At 37.0% G+C, this 15,705-nt stretch overlaps 1 protein-coding gene across 1 annotated transcript in view; it reads left to right on the top strand.

Moving 5' to 3' along the window:
* CHCHD3 (coiled-coil-helix-coiled-coil-helix domain containing 3) overlaps nt 1-15,705 on the top strand; it is a 288,171-nt gene that overhangs the window by 49,679 nt on the left and 222,787 nt on the right. The window contains exon 3 of the mRNA XM_082846400.1: nt 7,804-7,885. Within this exon, the coding sequence (XP_082702526.1) occupies nt 7,804-7,885 (82 nt within the window). The remainder of the gene's footprint in view (nt 1-7,803; nt 7,886-15,705) is intronic.

Here is a 15,705-nt window from a genome sequence, read left to right as displayed (position 1 = left end):
AAACAACCCAATCCAAAAATGGGCAGAAGACCTAAATAGACATTTCTCCAAAGAAGATACACAGATTGCCAACAAACACATGAAAGAATGCTCAACATAATTAATCATTAGAGAAATGCAAATCAAAACTGCAGTGAGGTATCATCTCACACCCGTCAGAATGGCCATCATCAAAAAATCTACAAACAATAAATGCTGGAGAGGGTGTGGAGAAAAGGGAATCCTCTTGCACTGTTGGTGGGAACGTAAATGGATACAGCCACTATGGAGAACAGTATGGAGCTTCCTTAAAAAACTACAAATAGAACTACCATACGACCTAGCAATCCCACTACTGGGCATATACCCTGAGAAAACCATAATTCAAAAAGAATGATGTACCAAAATGTTCATTATTTTCATTTTTAAACAACTGTCCATGATGCCCTATTTCTTAATATTTCTTACCCAAACCCCGGCCTAGTTTTCAAGCCTCCTCACAATTGAGCATAATTTACCCTTCAATTTTTTTTTTCTTACAAACAAGCTTTGTTTGGTTTCCTTTCCATCTGTCTAACGTACGTCCTTGCTTGTGTCCTTCCTCCTTCATGAAATACTCCATGACTACAGCCCGCCTTTGTAAGTGTCATTAATACTAAACCCTCAAAGTACAATTTTAATAACTCAGACTCTTATCTCCTTAATGGTAGGGACCATATGTCTCCGTCTCTTATAAAGCCTAGCATAGGATTAAGTCAATGTGGATTTACTACCTAGTGAATTGATTGATTTCCCTAGTTTGTGTATTCATTGAGGTCACTTGATTTGGGAGAAAATAATTAAACAAACAAAAATAACTTCATATAGTTGACCATAGAATAGAAACCTGAGCTTAAGCATTAAAATAAACCTTATAGCCAGTACAGTAAGCTTATAATGAATACCCATCCTTCTCTCCTTTATAAAAAATATACTGTTGGTAGTGGTGGCTCAATTTTCTGTACAGGAGGGTCCACAGGAACAGAAACCTGGTGGTGGTTGGTGGTGGCGGCTGTGGCATGGAGAGTTGGGGAGAAGGTGCTTATTTGTCTTGAATTTCTTTTTTGAATGGCAGTCCACATTTTTCACTTAGATTATATGCGATTTTGCAGAGTGTGTGCTATGTTTTTTGTAAATCGTCCCTAAGCTACCCAAAAAGTTGGTGACTCATTTCACCTAATGACTGATGTTTGACTCCACAGATCAAACGATTAACACATTTTTATTGAACATCTGCTGTATGCCTAGAAGAGCCTGCACAATATTCCTCCCTCTCCCACCCTGTCCTTCCTTCCCTCTTTATTTTTGCTTTGTCTGTAAAGCCTAGAGGATGTTTTTGTTAGTTTGCAGGGTATTTGACAGACAGTTTTTCCAAATGAGTGGAGTGTCACTTCAGAGGAACAATTGGCATTATATGTTGTCAACGATAGGCCCTTTTATTCTTTCACCTTCATGTTATCGGGCTTTTAGGGGAAGTGCAGGCTCAAGCATGAATTCAGTCCCATTTAACACTGCTGTGTAAGGGGACGGCTGTTGGAGATTTTCTAGTTTGGGTTCTCATTTTATAGAGGAGACAGCTTCAGCCTAAAGCAATGATGTGTTTTTGAGCAAAATCACAAAAACGAATTGTGGCAAAACCAGGGCTAGATGGGAACCGCCTTTATTTCCAGCTTGGTCCTCTTTGAATGTCATGAGTCTTTATGGAGAAGCCTTTGAATGCAGCCACACTCAGGACTGTTGGAAAGAAAGAAACAGGTTTGGGTGGTTTTGGTACTTCATTTGGGGTTGGAGATTTAACGCTGTTGAATTGATAGTTTTATCTCCAGTGAACAAAATACATCCATTTGTGAAACAAACAAAAAAATTAAGCTATGCATCAAAAAGCAATATCCAGAGGTAATTATTATTTTTTAATTTAAATTATAGATCTTATTTTCCTAGAGGCTTTGTGAGGTCTTGCAACTATATTATTCAGGATATTAAGACATGAAATACTAGGTGTATCTGATTCTCAATACTGGTTTTATTAATTGTCTACTTAAAAATGTGGGAACTGTAGAATATGAGTGATGAGCTTGTCTGTTGCTATACAGCATCTGCAGTCTGGTATTGATCTTTGTTTTCACATAGAATGTATTGTGGAGCTGGTTTCCACGAGTGCTTGTTGTGAAGCAAACAATCAAATGGACATTATTTGCATATTATGCCATTCAAATTAGACATTTATGAAGGTATATAAATCCTGATGGAGCAATAATACTACAAAATAAGCCATTAACCTGATACAGTTAATGTTTAGCTTGCCAAACTGTAACACGGTGCCTTCTCATTTGATATTTATGGTTTTGAAACTGCCGTTAAGGATTTTCATTCCAACATTGTCGTTAGCTTTAATGTATAAGTGGCCTCAGTTACCCTGCCAGGTATCTAGACAAATGGCATTTTTTTGAAGGCAGTCTTAGGGTACGTTATCCTTAAGGTGATAGTAAATGTTATTGTCAGCTGAATATCATCATACTTAACACACTCTGTGTGTGTGTTTAACTCAGGTTTGTCTGCTCACTAGATGGTGCCACAAATGGATAATGGCAAACTGTTACATGTTTCTTTCTGACCCCTGAGATTTATTCTAGCCATCTTTTGACTCTTCTAATCAAACTCTGTACCTCTTATAAGATAAGGAGCAAGACAAGATTTATCCTGCAACCCACATGCTGTGAGTCATTTACTTCTGATAAACTGTGTGTTGTATTTCATTGATTGCATGGATGCTTCCATTATTATTTTTTAAACAATCAGTGCTTTTTTTGTATTAATGAATTTATTGAAATTATAAGATTAATGGATATTTCTGTGGAGCTGAAAATTTAATTTGGCTGTATCTTACGGTATAAGCTTTGGCTCAGCTATCTCAATCCTGGCAGAGTCCAGTGTTTATCTAAAATCTGCTGCTTGTGCTATGCAATTACATACATTTATTTTCTTCTGAGAGTAGATTTTCATAGTTCTCTTTGGTGTTTTTAAACTAGCTAGCATATGAAAATAATAGGGCTTATACAATTGGACATGGTATGTATCAGTAAATGGTAAAACCAGAAAGAAATGGAATAAAGGAAAAATCCCAAAGGACCTGACATTTTTCTAATAGGCAAGCCATAATTTTTATTAAGTAACTTGCGGAGATTGTTTCAGAAATACTGTAATTGGGGAGGGAATTATACTGTAAGGATTATGCTAGGAAAATGAAAGAAAGGGAAAGTCATAGCGGAAAAAGTTACAAAGGAAATTGGTATGTCCCTTGAGGTCCAGGGAATCTGTGTAAGTCTCCAATCATGGTTGTATTTTCAGTCTTTGTTTTTTTCATAGATGATGAGCCATTCATAAAGTCATTTCGTCTTTCGGAGTCATTTCTGTCCACCATTCAAGGAACTGTCTTAAATATAGTGTCCCATCTTCTCCACCCCTTCCCTCTCTACCCCTCGTTTAACCAGTTTCTGAAAACAAAATTAGGACACTGTCATGTAACATAGAACACAGGTGAGGTGTAATAAATGTATGCTACACTTCCTCTGAGAATTAAGACCATGGTATTCACAGTTCCTAAGAATACTAAGAATCATGTAGTATAAGGTTAGGAGTGTTTTATTTGATCCTGAAATTAGAAATTAGAGATTCTTAGAATTTCTTGAGAATTTAACTTAAAAATTTAGAATGTGGCTAAGGGGAGCAAAAGATTGCTAGGCAGTCAGTAAAGCTGCCTTTGGACTAACCAAAACATTTGTTTAGAATGTTGTTTACTAAAAACGAACAAAAATTTGAGCTGCTTTTAATACAAATATTTCTTATTTTCAATAGTAGTTTCAAATAAAGGGTTTAGGGCCGACTTGCTCTAACCAGGCCATTGTAATGCTTGATTTTTTTCTCACGTGTTTTATGGTTAGCGTTGTATCACCTATAACTAACTGACAAAATGCCAGTCTCTGTGTTCATTGAGAAAAAAAAATCGCTTCTGAGAACATTTTAGCAAGTACAGAGTACAAATGTGTGAAGAAAGCATCCTTTTGTCTTAATACATTTTAAAAGGGAAGCGTGTACGTTATGTGAAAGTTTTAGAACCCTACTTACTGAGCCGGAACTTGTTTTGCAGGTTTCCATGGCCAGTCTGATTCATATGGCTTGAAAGTTTCTCATTTTTACTTTTTCTCATTTCACAAACTCTGCCAGTCCTCAAAGATCTACGGGAAACTCACTGTGCTAATAGGCAAAGTTGGCCTTTCTGTGCTTCTTTTAAAGTAGTCCATCCTGAAACACTGACCTTTTAGTTTAATAACAGTTTTATTTGAGAGAATGTTCAGATCCTGAAGCTGAAAAGAGTGTTTTCAGCAAAGCCATTTTGAATATTGGTCTCCAAATGGTATATCTTTTTCCCTTATGCACTTTGGACCAGACCTATCAGAAGAAATATGTTGTTGCTTTCTGTATTCTGTTGATTGAAAAACAAATAACTTGAAACTTAGATTTGCTCAAAACCCATTACCACGCTGGTTTATTTTCCTGCCTGGGCTTTGAATTGCTATTTTAGATTTTAAACTCTTTATGCTTGGTCATGTTTTATCTTTTGTTATTTTAAATTCTCCATTATAGCTAAGGTAATTACTTTTTCAGCTGTGACCTTGGACGTGAGACCCAAAAGTTTTGTGTGTTTGTGTGTGTGTGTTTCTTTTCCAGAAATAGCTAGGGCATTAGAGAGACAGCTATGCTTTAGTCCCTTGACTGACCAGAAGTGATGTGAGCTAGCCGGTCCCTTGGGCATGTCTTCTTCAGTGGCTTCTGGAGCTTCCCTGACCTTTGCATCTCTTGTGCTTCGTCTTCCCATCTTTCTCCCTCCTCTCTTGGCCTCCCTAGGTGATACCACCATTATCTCCATCTATCAGTGTTTACCGCCTCACCCCACGGCAGGTGCCTTGGCAGGCATGAGAGGCAGGAGTGTATATAGAGAAGGAAGACAAGCCTTGAAGCTGCGTTTCCTTCTCTGCAGTCTCTCTTGCATGGCTGCCTTCCCAGCCACCCAGCTGGTCGCCATGTGGTAATGGAGTCCTTACCGTTCCCTTCCAGGTTTATCACATCATCATGAAAAGCTCACTGCTAATTTTGGCTCTTCCCCTGGTAGCAAGCCCTTATGTAAGAGGCATACAGTGCACTACTAAGATATGTTGTATCAGCTCACTTAGAAAACGGATCTCACTGCTTCATGCTTAGACCTGGTATACCAAGGTCTTACCGAAGCCTAGTTTTAATTGAGTGAAATTCAGTTGAATTGTGATTGAGAATTTGATCGAATTTTGCATGAGAAAAATTTTGCTGCAATAATTTGAAGCAATCGGGAATTTGTGTGATTTTACACATGGTCTGACTGTGTGTTGATCCTAACTGGTATGTACACCTCAGAGTATAGTTTGATCAGGTAGTACTAATTGGGTGAAATATTTGTCTCAGTTTTTGCTACTAATAGAGCTACCCGCTGTGAACAACTTGAAAAAATATGTCACGTTGTTTTGCTTGTTTATAAGAAGGAGATGAAAATGTGAAAATCATCACCTTATAGAGTGCATAGCTGAGAACTTCATAGCCAGCTGACACCTATGTAACCTACCCAGTTTTGTTCTTGGATGAGGAAATCAAAAGTCAGATAGGTTAACTGATTTATCTAAAGTCTAGCTAATAGAAAAACAAAGACTATCCATATCCAGACTCCTTGCTGAGCTCTTACTGTCTGTAATTTCTCTAGTGGGATTTGTATTATTTTGAACGTTTAATGCTGAAAAAAAAAAAGTCTTAAGATTTGCCTGAATCAAACAATTCCCTGTTCTAGTTTTAATTCATTAATTTTGTGTGACCACTAATCTACTTCCTTTGTCTACAGATTTGCCCTTTCTAGACATTTCATATCAGTGGGCACATACAATATGTGACCTTTTGTGTCTGGCTTCTTTCACTTAGCACAATGTTTTCAAGATTCATCCATGTTGTAGCATGTATTAGTACTTCATAACTATTTATGGCTGAATAATATCACACTGAATGGATATACTACATTTTGTTTATCCCTTCATCAGTTGATTAGCATTTAGGTTGTCTCCACTGTTGGGATATTGTGAATAATGCTGTGATAATATTCATGTACAAGTTTCTGTGTAGACATATTTTCAGTTCTCTTGGATGTATACAGTACGTAACAGTGGAATTGCTGGATAATTTGGTAACTATGTTCAGCATTTTGAGAAACTGCCTCACTATTTTTATAGTGACTGCATCATTTTACATTCCCACTAGCAATGCATGAAGGTTTCAATTTCTCCACATTCTCACCAGCACTTGTTATTGTCCTTTGGATTATAGTGGGTTTGAATTGGTAAGTCATTGTGGTTTTGGTTTGCATTTCCCTAATGATGAATGCTGTTGAGTGACTTTTCATGCAGTTATTGGCCATTTGAGTATCTTCTTTAGGGAAATGCCTATTTATGTCCTTTGCCCATTTTTAATTTTGTTGTCATTTTATTGTTCTGTTCAGTTGTTCTGTTGTAAGAATTCTTTGTATATTCCGGATACAAGCCACTTGTCAGCTATATGATTTGCCAGTATTTTCTCCCATTCTGTGGGTTGTCTTTTCACCTTCTTGATAATGTCCTTTGATGATGTTGTTTTCTGATAGTCCACAAATAAGAGAAGACATCCTTAGACCTTTCATATATCTTCTTTGTTATTGCCCAGTGTCAGCTAAATTTTAAAGTTTTTGCATATCTTGTTGTAATTAATTTTTTGCATATTCCGTAAGGCAAGGTGCTTATAATGCAAGATTATCAAATAAAATGTCATTGAAGAGCAGAGAGTACTGTCTAGTTTCCATCTAGTAGGCTCAACCAGTTGAAATACTTGTTAGGTCCTGTGTGTATTCCTAGATCTTAAGTGTTTCTGGTGCTTTCTTGGTCATAATTTTGGGTAGTGGGTTTTGGGTACTGAAGAGGAAAGAGTCCTTGCTTATTTCTCATGGAAAGCTCTTAAAAGAGTATGTAAAATTTGTCTATTTTATTTGCTATCATAGCTGTAAGAATCTTACAAAACATATTGTACAAAATCTTCTAATTGGAAAGACCAGATGTTTCAGATCAAGTCATTAGTTATTTAGAAAGCTCCAGCCGTGTTCTCAGCACTGTTCTGTCTCTCTCTCCAATTGTTGGCACTTGAATTTGAATGACGTTTTCCAAAAAATATGGGTTTAAATATGAGTCATAAATTCCCTTTTTTGTAAATCATGGAAAAATGAATGTAACTACAAATGATTTTCTTTCTCTAATAAGTGATTTTTTAAAATGTTTAATTATCAAAGTAGGAATGTTTTGGTGTCATTTTCCTCTCTGAAGTCCCTTCCTTACACCCTCTCCTCCCCCTCTATGCAGTTGTCAGACTTTAATGGTAGGACATCATTTTAAAGAATTTGTACTTAATGGCTCAGTCCCACGGGGCAGTAAGCAGCTCCTTGAGTTTATTATAACTTCTGGCAGGTGTGGAGATTTCTAGGTCACCAGGGAACTCTTGATTAAATTACTCCTGAAGTGCACTAATTGGTCTTTTCCACCCTGCTTAGGTGGTTCCAAGGAGACACTGACCAGCTGGCAAAACTTTGCCTATTAAGATCTAGTCTCAGCTTTGTCTTCCTGAGTATTCTCATGCTTTTGTTTAAAGAAGTCACTTATTTTATCTCCTTCCCCTCTTTATTGATTTTAGTTTCTGATGAAGAATTGAAAAGAAGAGTGGCTGAGGAGCTGGCACTGGAGGAGGCCAAGAAAGAATCTGAAAATCAGAAACGGTGAGCTTCATGGTGTTTGAGACAGATTTTGGCAGACTTGTCATATTTATGAAATATTTCTGGAGAGGAATGATTATAATAAGACTCGTCATTTGTATTTGGCTGAACATGTATGAACGTGGCTGGTTTTGGTTTTGGATTGTGCTTGTTAAAGCCCTAGGTTATCCCCTTCCCAAACTCAATTGTAAATGACCATTTTATTTCTTGTATACTTCTTAGTTGCATGAATAATTGAGCCCTGTTTTTTCAATATGTGAGAAGTAGTTCTTGAGGATTCTCCTGGCACTTCTCAGGCTAGGTTCTTTTAATGAATATAATTTATGATTGAAAATTACATCGTCTACTATGGGTATTAAGGTTAACAATATTGTAGCTAATAATGAATGTTATATGTTATAGATAGTACCCATGTTAATAAGTAGCACTGATTAGTAGTATGCTCACTTAAAAAAGTCAAAGATGTTACAGATAAGTGTAAGGTTGAAAAAACAAAATCCTCTGTAATTTCATCCTACAGAGATAACCACTCTTGAACATTTCATTCCTCTAGATTTTTTTGTATACATCTATATTATTGTTGTCATTATTACTACTTCTAACAACAGCTGCTAAAAGAATGTTCACTGAAATGTTTTTGTAATAGAAAACTGGAAGCAATCCAGATGCCCATCATGGAGGGCTGCATGAGTGAATTATGGTACACGGAATTTTATTACAGTGGAATATTAGACAGTCAAGTAGATCTTATGTGCTGATTGAAAAAGATGTTGAAAGGCTGTAAACTGAAAAGAAAGCAATATTCAAAACAAAATAGTTAATTTTTTTTTGGTAAAAGTACTACTTTTTAAAGACTTAAAGTATATACTTACTCATAGAAATATGTGGATACATTTTAATCCAAGATAGAGTCAAGTGCTTCCCATCTGTGCTATTTCTGAAATTTCCGTATAGCAAAAAGCATTATTATTACATGATTATGCAAATATCTTTCACATGCACAATGACTACTACCAGTAGATGGTTTGTAAGATTGTGTGTGTGTGTGTGTGTGTGTGTGTGTGTGTGTGTGTGTGTTTGGGCTGCTTCACTAGTTTGCTTGAGAGAGCTAATGTAAGGAATATTTGAATTGGAGTCTCATCTTCACTTGGCTATAGGGGCTTCAGTGTATAATTTAACCTCTTTGGGCCTTAAATATTTCATCTCTAAAGTGAGGGTTTATGAAATGTTCTCTAACATTTCTTCTCTTTGACGAAGTGCTAAATAAGCTAGGTCCGATTTGCCTGAAACGTGTAGAACAGGACATGAGTTTTACTGTACATTAAGACCACCATTTTTCTCAGGAAAGAGAGAAGGCTCATGGCTTAGGGTTTTAAAAATCAAGATGTAGTTAGTACTGCTAAAAGTGTCTACGCATATTTCAATAGTTTCCCACGCAGCACTTCATAATTATTTAATTGGGGTTAGGTTGATGGAGTATATAATTAGATAGTGAAGTTAAAATATTCAAAAAAACTGAGACCATTTTCATTAAGAAGCAGAGAAAATCAATGTGTTATGGTAGAATTCCTTGTCTTTGAAATTTTATTACTTTTAATTGAATTTTATTTTAATAAGGAGTTTTTGGTTAGACCTTCATATTTACTTTGCTTATTATATTTCACATAGGAATTTTTTGTCTTCCTTTCTTCCCCTATGGTACAGGCTTTTGTTACAGTAATTTTCACTGTGGTGGGGTTTTTTTTCCCCCCTCCATGACTTAGCTCCCATTTGTTCTCCTGTTCTATGAAAGGTAAAGGGCAGATGAGATGGATACAAGGTGCCAGTGAGGGCTGATTTCATCTCTCATGTGGACTGGGGTTGGCAGCCTAGCTGTAACCTGGGACAAATGACTACTGATAAAGAATTTATTTTCTGTCACTTTTAAGGGGAGCAGAGGGTGGTGCAGCCTTTTTTTATTGTTTTCTCTTTAAAAAAAATGTTTTGTTTGAAGCCTTCTTCATGCAAACTTCCAGCTGTCAAATCTTGGCAAAAAGTGTGTGTTTATCTGTATGATAGTTCTTAGAAGAATCAATAGCTATGTTTTTTCTTTTTTCAACCAGAGAAGAAACTTCAGAAAAAGCATTAAAAAGGTTTTCTGTGCCGTCTTTTAAAAGCAACTTTTTGGAGAAACAAAGCATTTATAGATAATTGTATCTGTTGCCTTAATTGAGTAAAGCCTTGGAAGCAGTTTTAGAAGATGGTTCCTTGTGTCCTGGACTGTCAGTGGTATATGCCTGGCTTTCCAAGTCTTCTCTTTTCACCCCAGATGTACCCATAACTGTAGTTGAGTTCCTAAGCCCTTAAGATTGGGGCATAGGCACATGAAAGTGTAAGGGATCCAACGTATGCAGAAAGGACTTTGGAAATTATTTCCATTGTGATATTTTTCTTTATAGGATAGTTATAATTTTTAACCTTTTTATTATGGACACTTTAAAACACCTTCAAAAACAGAAGGGTACAGTGAATCCCCATGACACTGTTACAACAATTCTTGTTTCATCTGTACCCCATTCACTCCACCTATATGGTGAATGGTAAAGGAGAAGCACCAACATTTTTAATAGGTTGGTGAATTTCATGGCAGGGAAATACTCTGAAATATTTTCTGTCAGGCTAGCTTAATAAGGACCTTGTTTCAGTTAGGTTTTTTTGGTTGAAAGACTGGAACTTAACTCTGGCCGACTTGGGAAGCAAGGAAATTTTTAGAAGAATATTAGATAGTTGAAAGGACTCAAAAGGAAGACTAGAGAACCACTAGGTAGGGAAGAACTGGGTAGTACTTAAAACTTTACACAGTGAGGAAGAAGTAATTCTCCAGGATGACGGTTCCATGATAAAGGGGAAAGGATGGTGGGTGGCTGAATTTCATTGAATTGAAGATGCCATCGATTTCTAAGAAGCATTGTATTTGACGTACCACTAAGAAAAAAATTGCTGCAGATAATAACCCAGTAGTTTATATCTTAGAATTTTTTTTATTGAAAGAGCTCATTAAGACTGACTTTGAATTTCTAAAAACCTATCACTTGTATGTTCATAAAAAGGAAAATGTAAGTGAAATAAATAGGTTAAGGCATGTCAGCTAGGGGAGATTTTGGTTTCCAGGGGACACATGAAAATGTCTGGAGACGTTTTTTGGCTGTCACAACTAGTTAGGTCTTACTGGCATCTAGTGGGTAGAGGCCAGGGATACTGCTAAACATTCTGTAATGCACAGGATACCCCCCACCCCCAAAAAAAGACAAACCTTACAAAAAAACAAAGAATTATCTGGGCCAGAATGTCAGTAGTGCTGATAGTGAGAAACCCAAGGTTAAGGGACTCAAAACCTGTTCATGTTGGTTCTGATTCTTCTAAATTGTTCTGTGACTCAGGGTCTTGATGTGTTTGTTTTTCCACACGGTATCATATTCTGTGCCATCAAAACCTTGATGACACAGCATTCTGCTGTTGTACCTGGGATTTTTCCAGACTGCTGACTGGAAAAAGTTTTGCAAATTTTGATGCTTATGTGCAGGCTATGCCAACTATTCAGGATCAGGCTGGCAGACTGCAAGTGTGAGGTGCTTTCAGGCATGTGGAAACGTGAGCAGATAGGGTCCTAGAACTGTATTTTGTCAGTACAGTCTGTACATACTCTAGACCATAACCTCTGTTAGGTTGGAAATGATTTTTTTTTTTTTAAATTGGGGTATAGTTGTTTTACAACGTTGTATTAGTTTCTGCTGTACAGCAAAGTGGAGTTCCCTGTGCTATACAGCAGGTTCTCATTAGTTATCTATTTTATACATATTAGTTAGTGTATATATGTCAATCCCAATCTTCCAATTCATCCCACCCCCACTTCCTCCTTTGGTGTCCATACATTTGTTCTCTATGTCTGTGTCTCTGTTTCTGCCTTGCATACCGGTTCATCTGTACCATTTTTCTAGATTCCACATATATGTGTTAATATACAATATTTGTTTTTCTCCTGACTTCGCTCTGTATGACAGTCTCTAGGTTCATCCATGTCTCTGCAGATGACCCAATTTCATGGTTTATGGTTGAGTAATATTTTATGGTTGAGTAATATTCTTTTTCCTTTTTATGGTTGAGTAATATTTTTTTGGTTGAGTAATATTCCTTTTTATGGTTGAGTAATATTCCGTTGTATATATGTACCACATCTTCTTTATCCATTTGTCTGTTGATGGACATTTAGGTTGAGTAATATTTTTTATGGTTTTTATGGTTGAGTAATATTTTTATGGTTGAGTAATATTCCGTTGTATATATGTACCACATCTTCTTTATCCATTTGTCTGTTGATGGACATTTAGGTTGCTTCCCCGACCTGGCTATTGTAAGTAGTGCTGCAGTGAACGTTGGGGTGCATGTGTCTTTTGAGTTATGTTTTTCTCTGGGTATATGCCCAGTAGGATTGCTGGATCTTATGGTAATTCTTAGTTTTTTAAGGAACCTCTATACTGTTCTCCATAGTGGCTCTATCAATTTACATTTCCACCAATAGTGCAGGAGGGTTTCCTTTTCTCCACATCCTCTCCAGCATTTATTGTTTGTAGATTTTTCAATGATGGCCATTCTGATCAGTGTGAGGTGATACCTCATTGTAGTTTTGATTTGCATTTCTCTAATAATTAGTGATGTTGAGCAGCTTTTCATATGCCTCTTGGCCATCTGGATGTCTTCTTTGGAGAAATGTCCATTTAGGTCTTCTGCCCATTTTTTTTTTTTTTTTTTTTTTTGCTGTACACGGGCCTCTCACTGTTGTGGCCTCTCCCGTTGCGGAGCACAGGCTCTGGGCGCACAAGCTCAGCGACCATGGCTCACAGGCCCAGCCGCTCCACGGCATGTGGGATCTTCCGGGACTGGGGCACGAACCCGCGTCCCCTGCATCGGCAGACGGACTCTCAACCACTGCGCCACCAGGGGAGCCCCTGCCCATTTTTTGATTGGGTTTTTTTTTTTGTAATTTTTTTTTTTTTTTTTGTAATATTGAGCTGCATGAGCTGTTTGTATATTTTGGAGATTAATCCTTTGTCTGTTGATTCATTTGCAAATATTTTCTCCCATTCTGAGGGTTGTCTTTTTGTCTTGTTTATGGTTTCCTTTGCTGTGCAGAAGCTTTTAATTTTCATTAGGTCCCATTTGTTTCCTTTTGTTTTTATTTCCATTACTCTAGAAGGTGGGTCAAAAAGGATCTTGTTGTGATTTATGTCAGAGTGTTCTTCCTATGTTTTCCTCTAAGAGTTTTATAGTGTCTGGCCTTACATTTAGATCTTTAATCCATTTTGAGTTTATTTCTGTGTATGGTGTTAGGGAGTGTTCTAATTTCATTCTTTTACATCTAGCTGTCTGGTTTTCCCAGCTCCACTTATTGAAGAGACTGTCCTTTCTCCATTGTATATCTTTGCCTCCTTTGTCATAGATTAGTTGATCATAGGTGCGTGGGTTTATCTCTGGGCTTTCTATTCTGTTCCACTGATATATATTTCTGTTTTTGTGCCAGTACCATACTGTCTTGATTACTATAGCTTTGTAGTATAGTCTGAAGTCAGGGAGTCTGATTCCTCCAGCTCCGTTTTTTTTTTTTCCCCCTGCAAGATTTCTTTGGCTCTTCAGGGTCTTTTGTGTCTCCATACAAATTTTAAGATTTTTTTGTACTAGTGCTGTGAAAAATGCCATTGGTAATTTGATAGGAATTGCATTGAATCTGTAGGTTGCATTGGGTAGTATAGTCATTTTCACAATATTGATTCTTCCAGTTCAAGAACATGGTATATCCCTCCATCTGTTTGTGTCATCTTTGATTCCTTTCATCAGTGTCTTACAGTTTTCTGAGTACAGGTCTTTTACCTCCTTGGGTAGGTTTATTCCTAGGTATTTTATTCTTTTTGTTGCAATGGTGAATAAGATTATTTCCTTAATTTCTCTTTCTGATCTTTCATTGTTAGTGTATCGGAGTGCAAGTGATTTCTGTGCATTAATTTTGTATCCTGCAACTTTACCAAATTCATCATTTAGCTCTAGTAGTGTTCTGGTGGCATCATTAGGATTTTCTATGTATAGTATCATGTCATCTGCAAACAGTGACAGTTTTACTTCTTTTACAGTTTGTATTCCTTTTATTTCTTTTTTTTTAAAAAATAAGTTTATTTTTATTTATTTATTTTTGGCTGCATTGGGTCTACGTTGCTGCACGCAGGCCTTCTCTGGTTGTGGCGAGTGGGGGCTACTCTTTGTTGTGGTGTGCGGGCTTCTCATTGTAGTTGCTTTTCTTGTTGCAGAGCACAGGCTCTAGGTGTGCGGGCTTCAGTAGTTGTGGCTTGCGGGCTCTAGAGCACAGGCTCAGTAGTTGTGGCGCACGGGCTTAGTTGCTCCGCGGCATGTGGAATCTTTCCGGACTAGAGCTCAAACCTGTGTCCCCTGCATTGGCAGGCTAATTCTTAACCACTGCACCACCAGGGAAGTACCCTTTTATTTCTTTTTCTTCTCTGATTGCTGTGGCTAGGACTTGCAATAGGACTTGCAAAAGTATGTTGAATAATAGTGGCAAGAGTGAACATCCTTGTCTTGTTCCTGATCTTAGAGGAAATGCTTTCAGTTTTTCACCATTGAGAATGATGTTTGCTGTGGGTTTGTCATATACCGCTTTTATTATGTTGAGGTAGCTTCCTTCTGTGCCCACTTTCTGGATAGTTTTTATCATAAATGGGTGTTGAATTCTGTCAAAAGCTTTTTCTGCATCTGTTGAGATGATCATGTGGTTTTTATTTCTTCAGTTTAATATGGTATATCACATTGATTGATTTGCATATATTGAAGAATCTTTGCATCCCTGGGATAAATCTCACTTGATCATGGTGTCTGATCCTTTTAATGTGCTGTTGGATTCTGTTTGCTAGTATTTTGTTGAGGATTTTTGCGTCTGTATTCATCAGGGATGTTGGTCTGTAATTTTCTTTTTTTGTAGTGTTTTTGTCTGGTTTTGGTATCAGGGTGATGGTGGCCTCATAGAATGAGTTTGGGAGTGTTCCTTTCTCTGCAGTTTTTGGGAAGAGTTTGAGAAGGATGGGTGTTAGCTCTTCTCTAAATGTTTGATAGAATTCACCTGTGAAGCCATCTGGTCCCGGGCTTTTGTTTGTTGGAAGATTGTTAATCACAGTTTCAATTTCATTACTTGTGATTGGTCTGTTCATATTTTCTATTTCTTCCTGGTTCAGTGTTGGAAGGTTCTGTCTTTCTAAGAATTTGTCCATTTCTTCCGTGTTCTTCATTTTATTGGCATAGAGTTTCTTGTAGTAGTCTCTCATGATCCTTTGTATCTCTGCAGTGTCTGTTGTAACCTCTCCTTTTTCATTTCTAATTTTATTGATTTGAGTCCTCTCCCTCTTTTTCTTGATGAGTCTGGCTAAAGGTTTATCAATTTTGTTTATCTTCTCAAAGAAACAGCTTTTAGTTTTATTGATCTTTGCTCTTGTTTTCTTTGTTTCTATTTCATTTATTTCTGCTCTGATATTTATGATTTCTTTCTTTCTACTAACTTTGGGTTTTTTTTGTTTCTTTCTCTAGGTCCTTTAGGTGTAAGGTTAGATTGTTCATTTGAGATTTTTCTTGCTTCTTGAGGTAGGATTGTATTGGTTTAAACTTCCTTCTTAGAACTGCTTTAGCTGCATCCCATAGGTTTTGGGTCATTGTGTTTTCATCGTCATTTCTCTCTAGGTATTTTTTGATTTCCCCTTTGATTTCTTCAGTGATCTCTTGGTTATTTAGTA

The sequence above is a fragment of the Leucopleurus acutus genome, assembly GCF_964270905.1.
Source record: "Leucopleurus acutus genome assembly, chromosome: 9".
In the NCBI taxonomy this organism is placed as follows: Eukaryota; Metazoa; Chordata; class Mammalia; order Artiodactyla; family Delphinidae; genus Leucopleurus; species Leucopleurus acutus.
The sequence above is the reverse complement of the archived record's forward strand: the minus strand, read 5'-3'. Positions and strand labels throughout refer to the sequence as shown.